We start from the raw sequence: 18,279 nt of genomic DNA, 5'->3' as shown, positions 1-18,279 counted from the left end.
TCTTGTGAATGTATAATAAAAAGTAAAAATTAATTTTGCTGAAAAAAATTAAGTCTTCCTGACTAGTTAAATCACTCAATGAAATGCACTAACTAGGATATAAACCAATCTTAGTTCATAGTACTAGGAAATGCATAATAATCACTTCCACAAATATAACTATAGAACATTGAGACACATAAAAGATACCACTGTTGTCATACTATCTAATGTGATTATTTAATACTTGATAATAATTACATATAATTACAAAAACATCTTGACAGAATAGTCATATTTTTAAAAGTGTAATGAGTACAAAACCAAAAGTGTAACTATGCTTGTTAATGACATAACCAAAAGGTTACCTAAAATAGGAGACAGCCTCCATACTAAAAGTATACTTCCACAACTGAATAAAGACACTCACTATAGCAAACATGGTTGGTTCTCAAAAAAACATCTATAAAGGATCACAGGTGCTTACCCCACCCCCACCCCCAAATCTTGACTCTCACAATGCAGCTGCTCTATTCTCAACTCTTCTATGGTCTTTTTCATTTCTTCCATTGAGCTATTTCCACAAGCTGCCTATCTTACAAGAAGAACTGAAAGGAAAAACTTTTCATTTTCAATTAGAAAAAATAACAGAAGCTCTTTTTGTGGTGGCAAAGATTTGGAAACTGAGGGGATGCCCATCAACTGGGGAATAACTGAACAAGTTGTGGTATATGAATGTAAAGGAATACTATTGTTCCATAATAAAAAGTGAGCAGATTTAAGAAAAACCTGGAAAGACTTATGTGAAGTGAGCAGAACCAGGAGAATATTACACACAGTAACAGCAACATTGTGCAATGATTAACTATGACAGACTTAGCTCTTTTCAGCAATACAATGATCTAAGACAATTCCAAAAGATTCATGATGGAAAATGCTAACCACATCCAGCAAAAGAACTATGGAGTCTGAATTCAGATAGAGGCATACTATTTTCACTTTTTGGTTTTTTTTTTCTTTCTCGTAGTTTTTTCCCTTTTGTTCTGATTCTTCTTTCATGACTAATGGGGAAATATGCTTAAAATGACTGTATATGTAAAAACTATATCAGATTGGCTTGCTGTCTTGGAAAGAAGGTGGAGAGGGAGGGGAAAACATTTGGAATGCAAAATTTTACAAAAATGAATCTTGAAAACTTTTATCTTTACATGTAATTGGAAAAAAATAAAATACTATTAAGGAAAAAAAAAAGAAAAAACTACAGAGGAATTCTTTACAAAAAGGCCTTCTGAATCAAACACTGTCTTTATTTCAAAATGACGGTTTATCCAAAGTTACAATATTCACAGGTTGTCTTTATGTCATTTGAAGTACTGCAACGCAAAATTTCAGACCGTTATATTCAAATATACCTGAGTTGGATTTTTTTTTCTGTTCAAATTATTTTTTAACATCCTCTATTTTGGATTATGTACACAAGTAGTGCCAAACATAAATAGCAAAGGGGGAGAGGGGAAACAAAGCACCAAAAATTCATATGTAAATATAACAAAATTACAAAGATCAAAAGGACTTGAACGAAGAGGTATGAGTAGGCACCCACATCCCTTTTATGAATATGGGAGGTCCACAGGTATTACACATTGCACAGGTTTTCAGAGTTTTTCAGTGCATGGACTGGTTATGCTGATTTGTTTTTCCATTAAAAAAATTATTATACAAGATGGCTCTCTGGAAAGAATTGGGAGAGGAACAGTTGGGATAACTATGACGATGTAAGAAACAAGTCTTCACTAAAAACTCATTTAAAAAAAAGAAAAATGGAGGAAAGGGAAATAATGACTTAGAAAACCACAAATTAAAATTTTCTACATTGTATTATTATTTATTTTGCTAAACACTTCCCAATTACATTTTAATCTGATTTGGCAAGTTCGAGTTGGGAAATTTGCCCTTTCATAGCCACACTATTATTTTCCTTTTTGGATAACCAAGAATTGGAATTGTTGATTATATGGGTCAATTATATCATCATAAGACAACTTTATAAGTCATTTATTAAAATAAGGTCATTTATTAGATACCTGTGCAGCTTTATTCAAGGAAAAAAATTATAATCATTAGGTTTCTGCATTCATCCTTAACACCACCTCTACTAAATGGAGATCACAATTACACTACTAAAAAAATGACTCACTGAACAAAAACAAACAGCTGGTCAGTAGCTTTGTATAAATGCCATTTAAAAAAAATACTATTACAAATATCACCATAACCACATTATTGAATAGTTAAAATATCAGCTGACACCAATGATTTAATACTGTTGATCACACTGTATTTTAACCCTAGGTGTTTGGAAAAGGAAAAGGGAAATCAGAAAGTAATATTCTTATTGTATAAAAGAAGAAGTACAAAACTAAAAAATTTAAAAATTGTCTCAATAAATGGAAAAGAGTTTGATTATCTTAAGAATATTTTCATTGGGCAGCTAGGTGGCACAGTGAATAGAGCACCAGCCCTGGAGTCAGGAGGACCTGAGTTCAAATCCAGCCTCAGACACTTAACACAAAAACTAGCTGTGACCTTGGGCAAGTCATTTAACCCCAATTGCCCCTCCAAAAAAAAGAGATAAAAAAAAAGAATATATTCATAAATAAAACCCATTGGCAACTTTTTAAGATACAGTAAAGCTAATAAAATCATAAACCTAAAGACAAGGCAGTAGCATTCTTAAACAGATAAAAGGAGAAATAAACATAATTTACATCCATTTAATTGTTTTTAAATAAACTGAGAAGTAAATTTTTATGAATATAATTTACTCCCTTTCTGATATCTCATAGAAGAAAATCACCTGAAGGGCAGATTAGTGAAATACTGCAATGTAGAGTAACAGAAACTGAACATAGAAACATTACAAAGGAGAGAAAAGAATACAGTTTTCTGGTGCTAATGATTTCCAATAATCTTAACATAGTCTAATACCAAATATATCACCATCATGTAGAAACCAGACTACCACAAAGGATGACAAACACTTACTTGTTTATAACTAGGTGTTCTAGACAAGATACATGGCAGCAGGTTATATTTAAAACCTTTTATATCAAAAAACAGTACAAGCTAGAGTAAAGACAAGTAAATCCTGTGAAATGTTCTACATAAAGGATCCCTGTAGGATACTTCATGGTTACTATCCCATAGGAATTAAAACAAAAAACGAAAACAAATTTATCTCAAGGCTATTCTAGTGAGGAAAAAAACATTTTACAACAAAATTAATTTTTCACCAAATAGTTGCTATAAATTTGTTAATCAAAGATTTTCCAAAAGCTTCAGTAGTTCCTCTGGTGAAATGTAAGTACTATTTAGTATAACTACTTAACTGTTCGATCTCTGGCAGACTGTTTTTGCCCTTCTGGGCCTCAGTTTCCTCATTTATAAAATAAAGTGTGGGCCTCCAAGATCCAAGTTAATCTTCAAGTTCCCTTCCAGATCTAAATCCTACAAATATATGGAATGAGTAAATGAAAGATTTTAATCAACTGGGGGATGAGCAAATTTATTAAGTAAAGAGGGTGGTTTTGAGTTCCGGAATCAAGAGATTTCAGGAAAAACATGTTTCAGAGGAAAGAGCATTGTCTCTGGAGTCAGAGAAATAGTAAATTAATGTTACTATTATTACTACTATTAATAATAACATGGGTGGAACCAAGATGGCAGAGTAAAAACAGGAACTCTGCTGGGCTTCCACTCCAACCACCTTCAATACCTGTAAAATATGACTCTAAATAAATTTTGGAGCTACAGAACCCACAAAGTGACAGAGGGAAACAAATCTCCCGCTGAAGGCAGCCTGGCAGGCCAACAAGAAGGGTCTATCCCACCCAGCTGGGAGCCAAACAGAGTACCAGTGAACTGCCAGCAACCAGACCTGAGGTGGCCACAACCAGTGACACAGAACAGCTGGAGCAGACTTCAGGAGAGTGAATCACCAGCAGCTGTGGTGGTTTCCAGACTTCTCAACCCATAAACGCCAAAGAAAAAGTAAAAGGTCAGTGGGGAACTCTGTTAGAACTAGATGAAGGAAGAGAGCGGTCAGGCCCCACAGAGGGCAAGAGGTTGCAGAAGCATGGTGGCTGCCTCCAGAGCTCCTGGCCTGCAGACTGTAGGAGGACCAAGAGACCATTCAGAGGGTAATCACACTTGCTTTGACCTGTTTGGATCTGGATCACAGTCTTGGGTGGTGGTCCTGGGCTGTGGTCAGTGTGCCAGAGCTTGGGGTGTCCGTAGAGCGGGCACCCTCCTCAAGTCTCTATTAACATTAGCAAAAACCCCGGCAATTTGGGACATAGTTCTCTGCACTCTAGAAACAGAGTTCTACCGTAGCAAGGAGCTCAAAAGTCAAGTAATTGGCTGGCAAGATGAGCAAGCAGGGGAAGCGCAATCAGACCATAGAATCTTTTTTTGGGGACAAAAAGGATCAAAACATGGAACCAGAAGAAATCAATGAAGTCAAAACTCCTGCATCAAAAGCTTCCAAGAAAAATATAAACTGTTTATAGGCCATGGAGGAGCTCAAGAAGGATTTTGAAAATCAAGTAAGAGAAGTGGAAGAAAAACTGGGAAGAGAAATGAGAATGATGCAAGAAAATCATGAAAAATCATGAGTCAACAGCCTGCTAAAGGAGACCCAAAAAAAAGAAGAAAATAACACCTTAAAAAATAGACTAACTCAAATGGCAAAAGAGGCCCAAAAAGCAAATGAGAAGAATGCCTTAAAAACTCAAATTAGGCACATGAAAAAGGAATTTCAAAAACTCACTGAAGAGAATAATTCCTTCAAAATTAGATTGGAGCAAATGGAAGCTAATGACTTTATGAGAAATCAAGATACTATAAAACAGATCCAAACAAATGAAAAAATAGAAGGCAATGTGAAATATCTCACTGGAAAAACCACTGACCTGGAAAATAGATCCAAGAGAGATAATTTTAAAATTATTGGACTACCTGAAAGCCATGATCAAAAAAAGAACCTAGAAATCATCCTTCAAGATACTCTTACAGAAAATTGCCCTGATATTCTAGAACCAAAGGGCAAAACAGAAATTGAAAGAATTTGCTGATTGCCTCTTGAAAAAGATCCCAAAAAGAAAACTCCTAGGAATATCATAGCCAAATTCTAGAGTTCCCAGGTCAAGAAGAAAATATTACAAGCAGCCAGGAAGAAACAATTTGAGTATTGTGGAAACACAATCAGGATAACCCAGGATCTGGCAGCTTCTACACTAGGGGATCAAAGGGCTTAGAATATGATATTCCTGAAGTCAAAGGAGCTAGGATTAAAACCAAGAATCACCTACTCAGCAAAACTGAGTATAATGCTTCAGGGGAAAATACGGTCGTTCAATGAAATAGGAGACTTTCAAATACAAGAAGCATGAGAAGGCAAACAGGAAAAAGAAATCATAAAGAACTTATTAATGTTGAACTATTTACATTCGTACATGGGAAAACGGTAATTCTAACTCATGAGCCTTTTCTCAGTATGAAACTAGTTGAAGGGAACATATATATATATATGTGTGTATACCTACACATATATGTACACATAGTAGGTTGTATGTGTGTATAAATGCATATGTAAGTGTGTGTATATGTGTGTGCATGTATACATAGACAGAGGGCACAGGATCAGTTGAATAAGAAGGGATGATATCTTAAAAGTAAAATTAAGAAGTGAGAGAGGAATATATTGGGAGGAGAAAGGGAGAGATAGAATAGGGTAAATTATCTCATACAAAAGATGCAAGAGAACTGTTACAATGGAGGGGAAGAGCAGGAAGGTGAAAGGGAATGGGTCAACTTTACTCTTAATGAAATTTGGCTTAAGGAGGGAATAACACACTCATGTGGGTATCTTGCCCTACAAGAAAGTGGGGAGGAAGGCAATAAGAGGGGGGATGATGGAGGGGAGGGCAGGTTGGGGCAGAGGGTAGTTAGAAGCACATACATTTGAAAAGTGACAGGGTCAAGGTAGAGAATGGAATGGATGGGGTGCAGGATAGGATGGAGGGCAATGCTGTTAGTCTTTCACATTATAATTACTATGGAAATGCTTTGCGTAACTACACATGTACAACCTATACTGAATTGCTTATCTTCCCAGTGGAGGTGGGTGAGGAGGGAAGAAGGGAAATAATCTGGAAATCAAAGTTTTAAAAACAATTGTTAAAAAAAAAACTTTTTTGCATGCAACTGGGAAATAAGTTATGCAGGCACTGGGGTACTGAAATCCATCTTACCCTACTAGAAAGTTAGACAGGGTATATGGGGGAGGATTTGGAGAAAGCAGATTGGGAGAAGGGGTACTCAGCAGGTTCGTTATTTGGGGTGGGGGGGTAGGGGAGAAAATTTGTAACTCAAAATCTTGTGGAAATGAATGCTGAAAACTAAAAATAAATTTAAAAAAATAAATAAAAAGCAGAATGGCTTCTGAGAAGTCAGGGAAAACTTATATAAACTGATGCATAGTAAAGTGAGCAGGACCAGGAGAGCAATTTATACAATAACACTGTAAAGAAAAATAATTTTGAAAAACTTAAGAACTCTTGACAAATGCAATGACCAACCATGATACCAGAGGACTGATGAAGAAATATGCTATCTACCTCCTAACACAGCAGTGATAGATAGATGGAGGAGAAGGGAGGGAGGGAAAGTGGGAGAGGGAAAGAGATCTACATATTTTCTGATATAGCCAATATGAGAATTGCTTTGCTTTCCTATGCATATTTGTGATAAGGTCTTCTTTTTTTAAAAAAGGGGGTAAAATAAAGAGTTAGGAGAGGAAGGTTAGGGAAAGAGTTACCCCCTACTCCAAAAATGTAAAGAAAGAGAAAGAAAAAAAAGGATCATTGAAGAATTTTTAATGCACAGAAGAAAATAGAAGAAAGGCCTGAAAGAATTACAGGCAGGTAGGATATCTTTGAAAGTTACCAGGTGAATTTATTATCTATTTCAAAAGACAAGCAAGCTATGTACAGTAGAGATTCATAGTTTCATGTACAATGCTATTTTTCAGTTCTAACTTATTTGGTATTTACTAAGTTCAGAATAAAATTTTTTTAAAGCTCAAATAAATAAATAAATTTAAAAGAATAAGAACAACAGTTAAACAGCTCTTTTAAGTTTTGCAAAGCACTTAAAACATCACCTCATTTAATCCTCACAAAAACCCTAGGTGCTGTTATGCCCATTTCATGAATGAACTAGGGCTTGAATTCCACAAGTGTGAACTGGCACAAGTCACTTAACCTCCCTATGCTTCAGTTATCTCATCTGTAATATGAGGGGGCTGGACAAGATGACACACTAAGCCACTCCCAATTCTTCAGTGATGACCATACTATTCTATAAGTGAAGCATCAAATGACAACACCTGTGAATAGTGTCTGGTATAATGGAACAGGTTAATGCTTTTGTTTTGCTCAAGACCTATGATTTTACTGGTATAGGGAAACAGTAGTATGGAAATTCCTCTACCAATGCAGATCAGCAACTCAACTGTAACTTATAGATTAAATTGAAACAGAGTTTAAAGCATTTGTCCATGGTCATACAAAACCGGAACCCAACTGTGACTCCAAGGTCAGCCTCCATCCACTATGTAAGTGGTGTCAAAATCAAATAGAAACACATCTATGTTAACTCTGAAAACCACATTTTCTATGTCATACTAGTATTTTTTTTTTAATTCTGTTAATTCTCAATCGCATTTTAATCTAATTTGGCTCATTCTGACACCTCTGCAGTTTATCATGCTGCTTCTCATTATGAAAGGGATTTTATTGGCATCACAAAAAAACACTCCAGTTGTTGGGAGTTAAAATCTGAAGTACATTCAAAATGATGAACATTTTTCTATTGCTTAAAGGGGTATATCTGAGAGGGGACTTTGCCACTTTATCCTAGTAGTCAATTAATTTAAAAATTTAGGATCTGGCAGTTCTGATTCTTCCTTTCTTGATAAAGTGTTTAGAATTTATCACAAATAATCACTTTAAAAATCCTCAATATTACTGGTGTTAATAGTCTTTTTGCTGAGTCACAAGATGAGAAACACTTATAACAAATACCAATCAAAGATGAAAAACAAGATTATCTCAAATAAGACTGCCTCATGATTTCATCAATGTGGTGCTCCCTACAATGAACAGATTCATGACACCCCATCCATTCGTGCTTGATTCTTTCCCAAATCCTCAATTAAAAAATTCCCAATTGTCTAACTGTTCAGTAGCAAAATATTCAGTAAATCATCCACAGACAGGCCAACCAACTAAGAACCTTCCTCTAAATTCTAGAGCATAGCACTCCTTCATTTCATGGAGACCAATGCAGTATACAAGCTATCCAACAATAATTGCTCATTCGCCATACTTCTTTTCTGGTCATATATTTCTCTAATGATATCCTTGATACTTCTCTTGTACAATTCTCTGTAGGTAATGTTTCAGCCTACTCACACTTGACGACATGCCCTTCCACTGTCCTTTGGGTAACCCAAACATTTAATCTCAGAAATTAAAGCACATGATGCAGAATTTTATAGCATCATTGGAGAAATGTTAATGTAAGATTTGTCTTTTTTAAAAATTGAGATTAAAAGCACTGTGCAATTTTCCAAAGGCAATTCTGCCCATTTTCCCCGTTATTCAATGCTGAACCTACTTTAATTGGTAATCTGCAGTACGTCCAAAATATAAATGCTGAGGCAACATGGCACAACAGATAAAGAAATGGACTTATATTCAAGAACACTTGAGTTTAAATAATGGTTCTGTCACTTGTTAGTTTATGTAACTAGTGACACTAGTCTCCTTGCTATATTCCTTAAGAAGATGCTCAACCTCTCAACTCCAAGCATTTGTACTGGCTGTTGTCCCTTATGCCTGGATTTCCCTCCCTCATCCCTGCCTCCCAGTTTCCCCGACTTCGTTCAAGTCTCAACTAAAATGCTACCTTTTGCAAACCTTTCCAGATCCCCCCTTAATGGCAATGCCTTCCCCCAGAGATTAACTCCAAATTATTCCACATATATCCTGTTTGTATGTAGTTGTTTACATGCTGTCTCCCCCTTGGATTTCAAGCTCCTTGACAGCTAAATGTTTCTTCATTTCTTTTTTTTTAAACAGTTCTTGATACACAGCAGGTGCTTAATACATGCATGAACTTTGGGCAAGTCACTTAACCTCTCTGTCTCAGGTGCTTTATCTGTAAATTGAAGGGCTTGACTTAATGAACTCTAAAGTCTCTTTCGACTCTAAACCTGTAATTCTATGAAAGATCAGCTCAGTATGATCTGTCCGTCCAGCACAGTACAGTGGAAAGAGCACTGGTTTACAAATAAAAGGACCTGATTTCAAATACTGCTTTTGAATACTTAAGCAAGTCACTTAAACTCTCAGGGTCTCAGTTTCTTCATCTAGAAAATGAGGGGGTTGGGGGCGGCCAGGTAGCACAGCGAGTAAGAGCACCAGCTCCAGTGTTGAGAAGACCTGGAGATCGAATCCCGGGCTCAGACACTTAGCACCCACCCAGAAACACCTGGCTGTGTAACCTTGAGCAAGCTACTTAACCCCAATTGCTTAGGGGCGGCCAGGTGGCTCAGTGAGTAAGAGCACCAGCCCCAGTGTCGGGATGACCTGGATCAAATCCAGGCTCAGATACTTAGCACCACACCCAGAAATAACTGGATGTGTAACCTTGAGCAAGTTACTTAACCCCGATTGCTTAATAAAAAAAAAAAATTGAGGGGGTTGGACTAGATAGTTTCTAAGGAATCATCAAATTCCATGAAGCTACTAATTCTAATTCCATGAAGCTACAATCCTCTAAGATGCATTCTTCAACCACTTGGTTTTTCCCACGTGGCATTAAGATAAATTCTTCTCAGAGATTATAGATCTCATTTAAGAGACTGCAGATTCATCAAGGGGCTTGATGCAATAAGCACACTTTCATCCAAAACAGAAGCATCTTGTTACTACCCTGTTAGGGATTATCTCTTCCATTTTTGACTACTAAACATGATAGGGCAAATACCTTTACCAACCATAAGTCTTCAATTAATGGCCTCACTCGATTATTATGAGAGGATCAAATAAACTTATTTCTCTTGTTACATCTTTTAAGGAATTTTGTATGTTAACAGGCATGGGGAAACAATTTGTTGCAGTAGTCTTAAAGGCTTTATTCTGGGCTACAAAAAAATTTAATACTATATACACTGCATCCTCATGCAACGCATTGGGGAATATGATGATGGAGTCCAAATGACTACTTCTTCCTCTATTAATGATGGAAAAAAGATTGTTATAGAAACCTTTCCTCATGTTATCCTTCCAATTTCAATTTTAAATACTCTAAATACAATCTGGCTTAACTGGATTCTGTAAATTTGATTTTTATTCTACTACTCACTATTTATTGAGGTTGCCATTTTTCATAATAAACATTAAGACTTTATATACAAGTTTCTATTCAAAACTGGTATTTCCCCTTACCTGTCATCTCTCTCCATTTAGCAAAGAAGTAAAGCTTTAACTGAATGATGTTTACTAAGCTCTTTTAGTCTCTACACTGTGGCAAGTGATTTACAATTTACACACTGATGTTAATCTTTGCTCAAATTGATGGTCTGACTGTACAAAGACAGCTAAATTCAGCAATGACTACCACATGGGTAATACCAGTAGTTTCCTATCCTCCCTCTCCCATGTAACAGACAGCTTTTCAAAAACTTGAAGATAACTATGAGGTCATTCCCCCTAAATCTTCATTATCACAGCTAAACATTCCCACTGACTTCAAACGATCTTCAGATGGCATGAAGTCAGACCTTTACCAAAATGCTTGACCTCTTTTGGACTTCTCCAGCATCTTCATGTTCTTCCTAAAATGTGGTACCCAGAAAAGATACATACTTCAGATATGGTCTAACCAGAACAAAGTACAACAGAACTACCATATCACTTTAATCCTTGAAGCTAATGCCTTTCTTAACGTTGAACAAAAAAGGGAAAATGACAAATGCTAGAGCTGTGGGAAAACAGGTATATGAATACAATGTTGGTAGAGAAGTGAACTAGTTCAGACATTCTAGAAAGCAATTTGGAACTAAGCTCAAAATGTAAATAAACTATACATATTCTTTGATGTAGCATGACTTCTACTAGGTTTATACCCAAAAGAGAGCAAAAAAAAGAGGAAAATGCCTTGTATGTACAGAAATATTTTAGCAGCTCTTTTTGTGGTGGCAAAGAACTGAAAACTAAAGAGGAAGCCATCAACTGGAAAATGGCTGAAAAAATGACAGTAAATGAATGTAAGACTACTGTGCTATAAAAAATGGTGATGGGAGTGCTTTCAGAGAAACCTAGAAACTTGTATGAAATAATACAAAGCAAAGTGAGCAGAAAGAACTATGTACACAATAACACTGTGAAGAGAGGCAATCTCAAAATGATTAAGAACTCTGATCAATGTAATGACCAACCACAATTCCAAAGGACTCAGGATAAAACATGCTATCCATCTCCTGCCAGGGAGGTGATGAACTTGGATTGAGATATACATTTTTTGGACACTGAGGGAATGTTTTTTCTTGACATGCATATTTGTTATATGTTTGTTTTATTTTTCTTTCTTTTTCAAGGGGTTTGGAAGATAAAATTTTGTAAATTGAAAAAAATTTTTTGAAGATTTTAAAGCTATATCTTTCATAATACAACCTATGATAGTTTTAGATAGCTTGGTTGTCATATCACACTGTTGATTCAAATTAAGCCTGTTTGCCACTAAAATTCCTTGATTTTTTTTTCAAACAAACTGCTTCTAGTCATGCTTCCCAACTGTGTTTTTGCAAAGTTGATTTTTTTAACCCAAGTGTAAGTCTTTAAATTTGACCTTTATTCTATTTAATCCTAAGCTCTCTTTGAATTCTACCTTACACTATATGCTATCACTCCCATATTTCTATCACCAGTATTGGACAAGATGATTAAATGCCCCACGTTGTTTCTTATTGCTTGTCTACGTAGGATAAAACCAACTCCTCTCCAAGGAGTAGTATGTGACCCATACTTCCCTCCATTCCATTACAACTTCCTTCTGTCTCTTGGTTTCATTTACAACAAAAATGTCAAAATTGTTATGATTCAGTTTCCCAGTATTCTACCTACTTGGTTACTGAATAAGGATCTCATATTTAGAATACCCATGGTTAAGTTGATGCCCTTTTTCCATCACTGCCACAATCAGAGCAAATGGGGAATGGCACGAGGATGAGGGACATTTTGTGTTTTTTCTTTGTTTCATAGACTGCTTAGCCAAAGAATTCATCACCCAAGTGTCCCTCCTACCAGTAATGGCCCTTTTCATACTTAGTCAAGCTGGTTCTCAGGAAGCAAATTTGGTTTGGTCTCTTGCCAGAACCATACCTGAGTTTTTGAAGGCTATGTTAGCAGAGTACAAGCTCTAACTTAACAGGACTGAAACAAACTCAGGATTTAGTTAGGACTACGTGGAAGAAAAGAAGATCAATGGAAAATAACTTCATTCCATGAAACAAAAACTCAATATCCAATTTACTATGGACATCTACTTGACATTTGTGCCTACGTGAAAAACTCCATTAGTCACAAAGGTGGATCACCAATGAATTTATTTATTATGTGGTACCTACATAGTAGGCATTGGGGATACAAAGATTACTATAGTCACTGAACTTGACCAGCTTATAATTTTGTAGAAAGATGAGGTATATACACAAATATTTAGAATCACAGAAAATTATAACTGAAAATTACCTTAGAGATCACCTAAGTCCAAACCATCCATTTTAAAAACAGGAAATTAAGACTCAGAGAGTTTAAGTCATTTGCCTAAGATAACACAGCTAAGTGTGGCAGAGACATAACTCAAACAATGGTCCTCTATCTCCCAGTTCCAATAATCATTTCCCTATACCACTCTACTTTCAATATGCTACAAGATAGGATTTTTCAAGGAAAGAAAAAAAGATCAGACAAATATATAGTACCTAGGAGGAAAGGATTTCCTCTAGGGATAAAAATCATACAAGGGCTAATGATTATCAAAATCAAAGCCCTGAAGGAATAAAATGTTGCAACTTCAGATAAAGCTTAGATTAGTCAATTCTAGACCTTCAGGAAATCCACTATCACTTCCTATTAGTGTTAGCTAGCTCATTATATTGCTACCCAACAAGCACAAAGAGAGAAGTCATTGAATTTTTCTTTGTAATCTATGTAACTATGACAAACTTAGCAAACCCAATGATTCTTCAAAGGGCTACTGAAAAAAGCAACTGAGAAGCAGGAAAGAAAGGGGTAGAAGAAGCAGCTAATCTGCCCATTCCCACATCACCACCACCCAGGTTATAGGTATAAGCAAAAATTAAAGAAAAAGATAGAAGGGATATAAATAGGGCTGAAATGAAAACTTAAAAGTAACACCATAACCTTACTCCTAATATATATGTCAGCCTCTATAACCCCCTTTTACATACCTCAAATTTCCCAAGGATCATACCCACTCACCTGCTATGAGAACCAATAATTTACAATAACCACTAACCATAATTGAGATACATTAAATACAAGCAACAGCGATTTATAATTAATACCAAGTTCATGTATTAACACAGATCTGTATAGGCCTTCCTTTAACTAGGATACTCATAATTTTACTAAGTTTCTGAATAATTCCTCTAAGTAAACTTAGGAACTTAAAAGCAAGAACTTTTTAAGAACAGCTAATATACTGATAATGTCATGTAAAAAATCTGGAGACACTTGAATGATGGCCAGATCGAAGATGAAATTTAATAGAAATTCATACGTGTATGTATATATATTTATATGTGTATGTATATATAAAAGTCTATTATTAGTTGGGGGTTTTTTAAATCAACAGCATAAATATTGGGAGGGCAAAGCATTAGATAATATGCCAAAATTGTTTATAATTGCAGCAAGGAAAATCAACACCCTTAACTCCAATTTTATACACACATGCTAGAATTCTATTTCCCTACATTTTCTCTTAGTCTATTTACCTCTTATCCACTTTATTAGAATTACATATATTCCACTGTATATGTAGATTTTTTTTAAAAAACACTGCAAACATACAAGGAGGTGCTTTTCATTATCATAACTCCATACTGGTTGAAACAGGTCACACTTTTCCCATTAATTTTGGCTTGTATAAAACCTGAGTGAGGTCAATAATCAGTGTTATTTAATGTTTTCTATGTATATTTCCCCCCTTTACATCTCATTTTAGGCTTCTATTCCGATCATTTTGGTATACGATGAAATGCTAACTATTAAGTTAATGTATCCATATACTTTGATGATTATAATTCATCATATTAAGATTTATGATGTGCTCCAACTTGCTATTATAAATCTGCTCTGGAAAATCTAAGCTGGTTCTGACAGTATCAAGGAAAGATACACTGGACAACTATGGAGCAAGTTTTCCCTTAGTTTTTGAGCTCTATTTGCAGGGAATATGGGGTGAAGTTAAATTATCACTTGCACATTCAACTTAGATCCAACATTAACAGAATCCCTCACCTACTTTTGGGGATAAAGTTTCCACATGGTAGACAAAATTTCAAAAACCCTGAAAAGATGCTCCACATCTCAAAAGAAAAAAAAAATCCAACATCTTTCTTGATCCCCTACACTCTTAAAGGCATTTTAAACCTCTTCATTTTAGCATACAAGTGCAATAGAATCCCACTGTAACAGCATAACTGATACCAGCAGATGAAAATAAAAGCATGTTACAATAATAGGGATATAGTATATACATCACTATGTACTTGGAGGGATATGATTTAATACCTAGTTTTATATAAAATGGTAACATAATAAGATACTTTATGAGTTATTGCTGTATTATTACAGGTATTATTTGCAATCCTCCAACATTCTTGCTAATAATGCTAAAATGACTAAGAAACTGCTAGGTGCTCCTAAAATAAGGCCACCTCCACTAGAATAAGAACATCCTTGAGGGCAAAGACTGTTTTTACCTTTTTGTTTCCAGTGCTTAGTACAGGGCCCAGCACCTAGTAGGCTCTTAATAAATGCTTCTTATATGACTGAAATATAATCAAATATTGGATCAATCACCCCCCCCCCCAAATCAAGATGTTTTCTCTAAAACAAAGACCTGGGGTTCTCCTAGAAAAACCAGGAAACTTTCACCTTCATCAAAGCCTTAATTCAAGATGCTCTTCTAACCTCAAATTTATTATAATTAGAGATGGTTATTGAAATTGCCTCCTTAGAAACATGAAGATGGAATTACATATTTAAGTGTCAAAGACTACAATTTTGTGCAGAGTTAGGTCTAAATATCTGCATAAAAATTACCATTTATATATACATTATAAATTATATCACTCCACATTATATACAACTTGTTCAATTTTTCATTTGTTGAAAGCATAAATCATAGTTATTTTAAGATTACAAAATCAAAGTGAACTTTCAAGTTTTCCACACTAGACAGAAGACATGAAAGATACAACTACAATGAAAAAATAACATGTTTATCTTTGCGGGGCCATAAAAAAAAAAAAGCTACCTTTACAATCACTTCAGGTCCAAACCTGTGAATGCCCTAGTCACAGTTGACCTACAATTTGGATTATCTGAAATTTAATCTTGCTAGATTCAGTCAATAAGCATTTATTAAGTGCCTACTATGTACCAAGCGAGATACAAAGAATGGGAAAAGACAGAGCAAGTCATGGAGAAGCTCAAAAGCTAACATGGGAGACTACAAGCAAACATATGTACAGACAAGCTGTATACAGGAGGAATAAGAAATAATTAACATAGGGAAGAAACTAGAAGAATTTAAGAGATTTGAAAAGGCTTCCTGCAGAATGTGGAGATGAGAAGGGAAAGCACTTTAAAGAAAATTCAAAATATGCTTCATGGTTTTTAAGAAAAATTCAATATTTTCACAAAACATAATAATACTTGCCAAATCACACAAAGGTTTTAAATCATTTCAGAATTTCAAATTCCATAAATCCAGAAACACAGGCCTTCAACTCACCAATAAGAACAAATTTGAGAGCGTTTTTTTCTTTTTAAATAATACATTTAGAATGAGTTGGACAGCAAAAGCTTTAAAAACACTAAAAGAATAATAACATATTAACAACAATCTGCAACCACATGATAGGATGCCAGATTTGGAGCCAGGAAAACCTTTCAAATCAGACCTCAAGCACTTTCTAGCTATGTGACATTTAAAAAGTCACTTTACTTCTGTGCCTCAGTTTCCTCGTATGTAAATGGCAACATTAATAGCACTTACATCTCAAGTCAAATGAGATAGCATATGTAAAGTACTTTGCCAAATTTAAGGCACTTAAATAAATGCACTACATAGCCACTATAGGCACTAAATACTCAATATGATTTCATAATTTTTGCTATTTTAATAGGAAAATTTATAATATTCTCTTTCATATATGGTAACTTAAGAAAGGTCTATTGTCTTAAGTAAAGCAAAAAAAAGTGTAAGCTCTAAAACCCAAATAAATATATATTTTTATTATTAATTTCTATAAAACTTTAAGAGAGTCTCCCTCCTCTTGCTGGTGAACTTTTTAAAATTGTAAAGGGGCCACTCACAAAATTATCATGGAAAAAAAAGATATGGTTCAATATTAAAAATGGTCGTAAAAACAGGTACAAATTATTGATAACTTTTTGACATTTCTAACACTAGACCTGAGTGTTGAAGTTATATAATACAAATAACAAATAATAAATCAACTGACACTTGCATGGGAAATGAAAAGAAAATGAGATTTAAAAGATTATTCAAAGATTCTTTCTAATGTGTCACTAATTTATAGACTTAGAGTTGACGAGATCTTAAGAGGTCATCTAGTCCATTTTACAGATTTGGAAGCCCATAGATGGTCAGCAATTTGCACGATATTGCGATATTATCTTAAAATAAAACCTATCATATAGCCTTTTGTGTGCTCAAATTAGTTCAATATTCATAACTGTATTTAAAAGGGATAGAAGAGATGTTCTGTTCAAAGAGTTTTATAGCCATGTGTTTTTGTGTGTGGAAATGGTTATTAACCAAGTCTTGCTTAACAAAGCAATTTTCAAAAACATTACACGAAATATTTTTTTAAAACCTTATCACCCATCATACCACCAAATTCATTAATTTCGACATCTCTATGTTCAAAGAAAGCTGAAACATACACAAGGCATGCAGGAAGTTTAACAGGTCAAAGAAATAACTGGTTTTAGCCTTCTTAAAACAAATTTATCTTCCTCAGCTAATATTTCACTTGCACTTGACCACCTGCTACAAACAAAATAAATAGAACACCAATATACTTTCAGTAAAATGGCTAAGTTCCTGTTTTGAAAGTGTCAACCTCTTTATAAAACCAAAGTATAAAAAAAACCCACAACCCACCTCTGCTAAATCCCAGGTGCCCACTTAATTTTACAGCCTCCACTTGACACCAGCACTGACCCTTCCAACTAGGAGGCAAGCCCCCGATGGTTTCCTGTTGCTCGCCCCCAAGTTCTGCCGTTAAAAGGGTGAAAGGACGAGCAGCCACCCCGTCCCCCCTGCTCCGTCCCCGTTAGAGTGTGCGTGGGTCTCCAGGGCCCAGCCCTCCCCAACCCCCAATCGCAACCACGGTCTCTCTAGCCTGCCGGGATCGCAAGCCACCGGGCGGCGCATGAGCGGCGGTGGGGGCGCCGACTCTCCTCCAAACGGTCTCCGTGGGCCCGGCGCCCCGGCCCTCCTCAGTCCCTCGCCCCGGCCCCGGGGACCAGCCGGCGGCCGCCTTTCACGGCTCTGCGGCCGACAGAGAAACCCCACGTCTTAAAAAGAAGGAAACGCTTCGCCCTCTCTCCCATTTTCAAACCAGCAAGAATATGAGAGTTGGGAGAGGGACTGGGCCGGGGAGCAAAAAGTGAAGAAAACCGGCACGAAAACAGACCTGTGGAGACCGCCATCTTCTCCTGCAACCCGGGACTTCTGCCGCCCTGCACGCGCCCCGCCGCGTCATGCGGCGTCACTTCCGGGCGCGCGCGCGCCGCTGCTGGCGCCTCCGACCCCTCCCCCCCGCCACCCCATGGGTTTCCGAATGACAAATGAGGCGGATATCCGACGGCGTCCCTCCTCCCAGCT

General features: G+C 36.1%; 1 protein-coding gene across 1 annotated transcript in view; it reads right to left on the bottom strand.

Moving 5' to 3' along the window:
* Positions 1-18,220, bottom strand: part of UBE2V2 (ubiquitin conjugating enzyme E2 V2) — a 42,356-nt gene extending 24,136 nt beyond the window's left edge. The window contains exon 1 of the mRNA XM_069099914.1: positions 18,089-18,220. Coding sequence (XP_068956015.1) covers positions 18,089-18,104 — 16 coding nt within the window. The 5' untranslated portion in view covers positions 18,105-18,220. The remainder of the gene's footprint in view (positions 1-18,088) is intronic.
* Between the last annotated feature and the right edge of the window lie 59 nt (positions 18,221-18,279).

This window comes from Petaurus breviceps, unplaced genomic scaffold (assembly GCF_028583685.1).
Source record: "Petaurus breviceps papuanus isolate PSGF00001 unplaced genomic scaffold, PetGlider_PUasm1.0 38, whole genome shotgun sequence".
NCBI classification, from domain to species: Eukaryota; Metazoa; Chordata; class Mammalia; order Diprotodontia; family Petauridae; genus Petaurus; species Petaurus breviceps.
Note: the sequence above shows the minus strand (reverse complement) of the source record. Positions and strands in the feature narration are given on the sequence as shown.